The sequence below is a fragment of a genome, unplaced genomic scaffold (assembly GCF_019419815.1).
Source record: "Pyrus x bretschneideri cultivar Hongxiangsu unplaced genomic scaffold, Pyrus_bretschneideri_v1 Contig13, whole genome shotgun sequence".
NCBI lineage: Eukaryota > Viridiplantae > Streptophyta > Magnoliopsida > Rosales > Rosaceae > Pyrus > Pyrus x bretschneideri.
In genome coordinates this window covers 7,137,260-7,145,758 of record NW_025999424.1, presented here as the reverse complement: position 1 = coordinate 7,145,758, position 8,499 = coordinate 7,137,260, and the positions used below count along the sequence as shown (strand labels likewise).

General features: G+C 35.2%; 1 protein-coding gene across 1 annotated transcript; it reads right to left on the bottom strand.

Moving 5' to 3' along the window:
• Window positions 1-5,593: 5,593 nt before the first annotated feature.
• LOC125474945 (1-aminocyclopropane-1-carboxylate oxidase-like) lies at window positions 5,594-7,288 on the bottom strand. Its single transcript, XM_048579200.1, has 4 exons — window positions 7,109-7,288; window positions 6,761-6,987; window positions 6,253-6,586; window positions 5,594-6,134 (listed from the first exon to the last, which is right to left on the bottom strand). The coding sequence occupies exons 1-4, from the start codon at window positions 7,211-7,213 to the stop codon at window positions 5,832-5,834; spliced, it is 969 nt and encodes a 322-aa protein (XP_048435157.1). The 5' UTR covers window positions 7,214-7,288; the 3' UTR covers window positions 5,594-5,831.
• Between the last annotated feature and the right edge of the window lie 1,211 nt (window positions 7,289-8,499).

The following is an 8,499-nucleotide window of genomic DNA, read 5'->3' as shown; positions in this document are numbered from 1 at the left end:
GCCCATGATCATGGTACCATCCAAATATAATATTATCTCTTACTACTTTTATAAAGTGTAAAGTAGTCAAAGTAATAGTTTCTGGGAAGCAATCCTACGTGAATGGTCGGAAAATGCTATGGCACTCAATGGGACAGAGTAATCTTTTGCTTCAAACCGCATTCGGGCACAACAAAACAAGCCCATTTGGAAAGCATTGCACATGCCATGCATATTGATGATTGGTAGCAACAGCAAGTGATATGACCGATTAATTGATGAAAAATGTGGCTCCTATCCCACCACATTGTTCGTGAGTTCTTTGTACATCTTCTGCAGGTCCTGTTCACTATGAAAATTAATTTGGAAGCTTCTACTTGTGGAATGAGATTTTTCAACTTATTGGATATCTTTTAATTCATGTACAAATTTGCAATAGGATAGGGACAGATCCTAAGAGCTAAACCAAAACGTGAACATGTATGGAGAAGATATCGCATCTTGCTTTTGGACCATTAATCATTTTAGTGGCTGCGATGTAAATAATTGGACTCTAATATTGGACAGTGGACAGAGACCCCGTCCTCTGTACACTAATTGCATGGATAATTAGGTATAAAATTGCAAGTTGTGGATGGCCGACACGATAGATTTAAGGTGTTTTGAGTATTGGAAAAGCTTTCAATTAGCACTACTACTGTAGCATTTGTCAAAAAGAAAAAAAATTTCGGTAGAAAAATGACAGCGTATACACAATATTATTATGGTAAAGGCTTATCCACCCCTAAATGCTTTAGTAATTTTATTTTGTACAACTAAGGTTAGTAATTATTACAAACTTTTCTTGTAGTGTTATTATCAAATAGTATCGATAACATATGTATACTCAATTTATGTTAATTAGAGTATCAATAACATATCAAGATGATCAATAACAAAGAAGTAATTGCAACGGTGCTATTTTCTTAGGGTTATTCTTATTTTATTTAGCATTCTCGACATCTATGTAATTTTTTTCTTTCACTTTTCAATCGTTAATCTGCTCCTGTATATTTGAGTTTTATTTTTCTGGGTTTTAAATTTTAATCAGCTAGCTAGATTAACAGTAGACGTTTCAAACTTGAACTTGAACCTAATTATGACATTTGGAAATGGAGTAAGAAATTTTGGGAATCTTATTCCTGGTTCAAAACTATGACTATTGACTATTAACTGGTAAATTAATGTGCGAAAAAACTCGATCCGAAGGTCACGCCATATCACACTCAATCACGCTAAACTCTTTCCCTACGCGGTAGTTTTGCTTGACCTAATTAGCCATTCTTTGTTTAGTCACGTCTTCCTCTTCTTCGTGAAACTTACCAACGCTTTTCTTTTCGGTGTCAGAAGAGGTCTCAAATTTTCACTCTCTTCTCAGTTTCAATTACGTAAATTTGTAAATCTGACTCTCTCACATGAGCTATGAACGTGATCACGTTGGGAAATCTCTACAAAAGTTGCGTGTTGCAAACAAACGAAAAGGTTATCAGCTCTATAGCGGTTTTCAAACGTGGGAAATCTTATTAAGGGCCACAGGGGGCACGTGGCCCCACCTGTGTTGTTGTCCTTAAAAAGTGGTTTGAGCAGGAACCAAAGTCCTGTTAAATTGTAGCTTCCTTCCGTGCTTGGTATGACGTCGAGTCGAATTATGGTGAATAATAATTAACTCACCACCACCACAAATTGTATCACTCAGTCCTAATCCTTTTTGCTATTTTAATTGTATCTTTAGATCAATAGTGTTATAGTCCACAAAGAAGAAATTGGAGTAAAGTCTATATGATTTATCCCTTTGTGGACTATACCAATATTGATCTAAAGATACAATTAAAATGGCAAAAAAGGATGGGGATGTACGCTAAGCATACAATGAGTAATGGTTATACAAGTTCTCGATAAAATGTCTCACTTAAAACAACTTGAAAAAATTTTTGGCGCTTCGCCTGCTGCCTTTGAGGTTCAACGAGGATCTACATCCGCCACTACTTAATTGTGCCCCGGATAATCTAACTTTTTAACTTTACCCCTGCACCTACATACGTAACACATGTTGCATCAACGAAGGAAAATTCGTTGTACAAGAACATTTTCTAATATGAAGGGCTAGTTATCATACTTAACAAATTCTAGGGTTCGTGAGAGCATGTGATATCAATAATAGTCAATTTTTCTATTTATTTTTACTAGTGTTTTACATATGCATGGGTGGCTATTGGCTATATACTTAAATAATATATGTACTTCTGGTTTTGTTAGGTCTGGTTTTGTTAGGTCTTAAGAACAGGTAAAAAACGGAAAAATAATGGGTGGCTTTGACTATTGAATTTTGACCAACTAGGGTATTGAGTATTAACCATGACTGCACCAAATCGTGCCATACTAACTGATTTGTGTAGACTACTTTCCCTATCTATGACAATAATAGTTTAATCACATGGTGAATTAAATTAAGAAAAGTGAGTCTCATAGTTCTATTTGACCTTTTGCCCTCGTCTGTTTAGTTATGTAATATTTGATTTTTCTTTAATTTATACAATCTAATTGGCTAAAAAAATGAGAGAAAAGGTAAAAGATCGTGGATAAAAGGTGAAAGATGTGGATATAATTAAGAAGCCAAATTATATATGGATTTCATTGAACTGATAGTGATATTGATATCATCGGGGAATATGTACTGAAAAAGAAGCATGCATTGCATATAGAAGCTGGTCAACTTACAAAGACTGGAAATCTTTCTGTGGTGAGGTTCATAGAGTATAGATTAGATTAGATCGATTTATGTCTAACCACGAAGAAGGAAAGATGGCTGTCTGCAATGTATCTGCCCCAATTCTTTCAATTCCAATTTGTGTAAAATGATCACTGGTTTACTTGACAAGCACAGAAATGTCGAATATATTCTTGTTGAGCTTTCCTGCAAACTTCGTGTGACATATTAAGTATTTGAATTGACGTCTATTGAGACAGAATCAAGCAAAGCAAATGACTTTGACTCTTTTGGGTCGTGGTTTTGATGTGTGACTAATGTGCCGATGGTCACCGGGACAAAACAAGGTTCAATTTTCGTTGGGACCAAACAGTTCCCATGCGCCAATAAAGTTTGAACTTGTGAATGGACGATGGAGATTGATTCACAATGTGGGTGGAGTTAGATGAACAATATTTGATTTGTAATCCTTGATGAATTTTCTTCAAGATCTAATCAAACACATGACTGGTAATAAGGTCACGTTTTGCGTAATTATCAAATTTCAGGGTGGAATATGTTGAATGAGATTCTAAAATCTTTCCATGAATTTTTTACATACTACCAACTCTATGCATTAAAAACGATATTTTTCGAGAAGTTGCATATAATATAATTTCGCACATTTATAATTAACTTTGTGTTTGGTCTAGTAATTTTCCTCATGCAATAGTTCTTAAGTTGAACTTATATTGTCTTAAAAAAAATATTTGGACCCATTTATTTTATCCCTACATGCAACTAAACAATTTTCTCCACTAACCTCTCAATTTTGCCCTTAATAAATAAGAAAAAGTAAATAAAGATGGGTGTTTTTCTCTCTACACACCAATAACCTAAAACCACCACACAATTACACCTTTTCATTTTTTCCACTAAGCTCAATGACTAATTTGGCTAATATATATATATATATATAGACATAATTTTGTTAATAACGATTTTATTTTATTTTTTATTTTTTATAAATTTGTGTGGGGTATTGTTTGTTGGTTTTGGTTTTGGATGGGATGACAGTTATTTTGTCCTGGCATATATCTAACTAGAGGGCCACGAGTTTCTGTCACATATACTGAAACACTCTTTCATGGAATCCTACCTTATCTCTGTAGGGAAAAGTCTTTGATTCCTTACCAAAAGAGGTCACTTTATTAGCATTCTTGTCAAAGCAGGGTGTTTTGTGATTGATTACTATTATATTAAGAGTTTAACACACAGACAGCCGAACCATTTTTACAATTAAGACACTCATGTCCTTTGAGTATCTTTGTCCATATAGTTTGATGCCGGTTCAGCAGACCTATGTGTTTACCAATATAGTTAAGGATGTTGAACATGGTGCAAAATATTTAGAACTTCACAGTGAATTGCATAACCTTGTCTTCAAGTTTTAGAACTCAAGGGTGAGAGTGTTCCTTCCTCGACCAAAGTCGCTCAATCCAGAAATTAGTAGCGAATTCTACCACATCACCACATTCAAGTTATTTGCCCAGTTGAGCTCGATGGCGAATTGGCATGCCCGCATCAACATTCAAGTAATTGACAAACATAGTTAGCTCCTAATTACTCGGCCTCCATGCAACATAAATTAAAAATTTTAAGATTTATTGATACAAAACAAAAACAAAAACCAAAATTGAAAACAAGAAGTTCTTTTCCTTTCAAGATTTTGTTTTCATACCTTCACTTGTGTCTTCTCATCCACCAATATCTTCTTTGATCCTTAAGTCTCAATTTCTCCATATAGTTTTCTTCTATCTTTATACCGAAAGAATTAAATGATTATTAAATTGTCCCTAAAATATTGTGAGAAACTATTGTGCTAGATGTATTTTCAATGATTGAATGTTAAACTATATATTTAACAACGTATCAGTGTTTTGCACTATTCATGTCATGTGAAATTACACTAAACTCAAATCTAACTCATTAGTTGTTTAGGAGGATATCATTCTATAGAATGCAGTTTCTCTCCCTGTATCAAAATGTGTAGTGCAATTCCAGGCTTCAATAAATTCAAAAGCACTTATTTTCCATTGCAATTCTGAATCCCTAGATTGGCATTAATGGGAAGGTCTTTACCCTAAATTTTTTTTTTTTTCCAGAATGATATCCACTCTAAAACTTTGTGTCCTGAGGACTGAGAGATTCAGACTTTTTAAGAGAGAGAAAGAGATCGAGCCATTCAAGTTTTTAAATTTTTGTAAAGTGGGTCAATGAGATGAGCTAATAGAAGCCATAAAATTGAAGCTGAGTGGTTTGGATCTATCGCTCCGCGTTTCCCGGACATAGAGATGAAGGAGTGGACTTCAATCCCTTTTTTCCCATCTTGAAAGCTCCTGTATTGTTTTATATTGTAGCTTATGATTTTAAAAATATCTGGTTCTTGCTTTTAATTAGAAAACTTTATAGCTTGAGTTCACCATGTGGGCATGGTTGCTGCCTTATCCCTCGGCCTCTTTCATCCCTTTTCCCACTGAAATTAGAGTCCTTCTCTACGGTGAAAACTTCAACAAGTGATAAATTAACAGATTCTGCTGACTATTTAGTTAAGCAGAGCTGGCTTTGAATGCTACTGCTAATGGATCTGCACATTAGATATACACTCTTAAGTCTTAGCTCCATGCGTAATCTTTTCAGTATTGTTCTATACAAAGTTTTTTCTTCATTGTGGTTAACTATAAATTTTAAATGCTGACGGCATGTCTGCATTTATAACTTCGCTATCGTTTATGTTGATACTGCAAACGCTTATAATATCAATATGTTATTGATGCATTATCTACAAATGCAGTTAACTACAATGTAAATGACTGGTTCTATATAAAATACAATGCAAAACAGATAATATAATGTTTATTTAGTTACCAACAAATCTTCAAGTCACTAAAGTAGTGATAACTTTGGTTACATTCTACAACGATTTCCACATTAATAATAAATAAACTTGTCTCTTTTGACAGAGATCTTGAAGTCTAGTTCAACCAAATATTTTGTTCACACACGCCCGTACTTTAAGCTAAAAACCCTTTTTCCAGCAGCTTCTAGTATAAGTACTTAATCACTTTCAAGCAGTAGTTTTAACTGGACCCAAACCAAAACTGGTCTTAACTTCCACTGCTTTCATAGCTTCAAATCTGGGTTCCTTGGCCTGGAACTTGACACCAACATAGTGCTTCATGTAGTCTTCGAACACGAATTTCGGGTACACTTGATTCTTCTCCTCTGCGTTTTTCTCCACTATGGTTGGTGCTGGGTAGATCACTGCATCACTGCTTGGGTTGTAGAATGAAGCTATTGACATTCTGGTTCCATCTGTTTGGGCAATCACTCTGTGCTCCACACTCTTGTATTTTCCATTGGTGATCACCTATAGGAGTTCAAGTTGTATGTTTATATATGTAAGTAAAATCGAAGAACTTTATAAAGTGCAGTTAACCGCACCGGAGATCGAAGTTGTTGAGTTAATTGGTTTAAGTTTTAATTACCTCAAGCTGGTCACCAAGGTTGATAACAAGGGAGTGGCGCATGGGAGGCACATCAACCCACTCTCCGTCCTTGAGGAGCTGGAGGCCACTGACCTTGTCATCCTGGAAGAGCAAGATGAGGCCGCCGGCATCGGTGTGGGCCCGGAGACCCTTGATCTTGTCATTGTTGGGACATGGAGGGTAGTTGCTAACCTTGGTGCCAAAAGTTGGTCCATTTGTTCCATAAAATGCCTTCTTAAGGTACCCTTGTTCCAGTCCAAGATTCTCACACAACAAGTCCAGCAGCTGCTCTGCTAATTTCTCCAGTTTCAATGCAAACTCCTTCATCACATTCCTGCACGTATAAATTACTCATCACAATTCCTCATCAGAAATCACATATTATGCCTCAAACTCGAAAACCAAGTAATTTCAGGGTAACGATAATGATTTTCACACGCTCATATTTTACTTCCCCGACGAAGAGTATAGGGGATAAAACGGGAGTGCTACTGTGTGTTTGCTATACCTGTACTCATCCTTGAGATCTGGGACCTGAGAGATGTTGGATTGAGGAAGATGGCGCAAGTAGAAAGTGCTTTCCCAATCCATATCGTTGACTTCTGTCTTAACGGCCTCAAGGCCTTTGCTGGCCACCAACTCCTTGAACTTTTGCTCCAAACACTGCCGGTAGTGCTCTTTTGTCAGCCTCTCCACTGTGTCCAAAAACTCAGTTGGAATCCCATGACTCACCAGCTGCAGTATTTGTGAAAAACACAAAAAGTTAATTATAATCTGAAATTTTTAAGAGAAAGAAAGATGAACTGAACATATGGAATTAAGAAGCTAATTACGAAACGTAATTAATTATGGTTACCTCAAAGAAACCCCAGTTCTCACAGGCATCTTTGATTTTCTCCATTGTAGCTTTTCTTCCCTCACCATTGAGGCTCTCCAAGTTGATAACTGGGAAGTTCTCCATTTCTCTATTTCTCTCTCTAAACTATCTCTCTCTCTCTCTCAACAAGTGTTTGGTTAATTTGTTCTTGTGGAGCGGAGTTTGGTGTGTGCGCGCTATTTATAGAGCTAGCAACGACCCAAAACGTACAAAATAAAATGGTAGTAATTAAACACATGCAAATATTTGTGACGGTGGTGGAGGGTCAGGTTAATTAATTTCTACTTGAGGAATTTTCATAAGGAAATTAATATTCTAAAAGGAAAAAGATTAAAAAAAACTCCTAAATAGGATAAACTATGTAGCCCCACCATCTTTGTTTGGACCAATCATGGGCTAAAATCATTTTGCCTTGTTCTACTTTATCTTCTCTTGTGCATTATTTTTACCGTTCTCAAATAGTAGTAATATTCATTATTTTATTTATTATTATTGAATTAGTTTATATTTTAACATTTATATCTATCTACTATAAAATTTTTAAAATTTAAATTTATCTAATAATGATAAATAAAATACTAAGTATTATAGCGAAAATACTCTCTCTTCGTTGTGCACTAACCAAATGGAAAACGTAAAAGAAAACATTCTCTCTCTCCTGTTTGAGTCTTTCAGTGACTTTGACCAACCCACCCCATGGTTGCTGGCTGGCCCACGTTTCCATTGCGTGCATGCAGATGGCCCCCACTGTAACTTTCTTTCTTTATTTTCGTCAAAACTTCCTATCCGTTTGGAGTTTGCCCTGACAATGATTTGGAAGGAAGATGCTTAGCTCTTGCTCTTGCATTTTCCAAAATTCTTTCAAGTTTGATTTATTTACTTATTAAGACATGGATATTTTTTTGTGTGTGTTCGTGGAGCAATTTCCAGTATATATCAGAAGTTAGCTACTTAGTGTTATTACCTCTCTCAAATGATAGTAGAAAAATTAGTATGTTAATTAATATTATTATTTTAATATATAAAATTATGTATGACGTGCTTTGTGTTTCAGGTATTTAACAAACCAACTCTACTGACGGACGTCATGCATTCACGTGGGCTGCTTCCATGCTTAAGTTAGCATCGAAATCTAATAGAATTTTCTTGGATCGTATAGTTTTAACTTTTAAAAATAACAATATGCCAATCTAATATATATCCTGCATTAACCATGAAATCGGATAGAGTAGTTAAGTAGGTTTCCATAATGTTTGTACGGTAAAAATATGTAAGTAGGTTTTTTTATTGAGGGAACACAAGCATTATTCATTTTATAATCGCAATCATTCAATTTTTTTAATCTTCATTTAGAAATCATTTTTGTACAA

Coding starts and splice junctions, on each gene's coding strand:
- LOC125474945 (XM_048579200.1), bottom strand. CDS start 7,213: ATGGAGAACTTCCCAGTTATCAACTTGGAGAGCCTCAATGGTGAGGGA. Junction 6,587..6,760: donor GATCTCAAGGATGAGTACAG/GTATAGCAAACA, acceptor TTATACGTGCAG/GAATGTGATGAAGGAGTTTG. Junction 6,135..6,252: donor ACCTTGGTGACCAGCTTGAG/GTAATTAAAACT, acceptor GAACTCCTATAG/GTGATCACCAATGGAAAATA.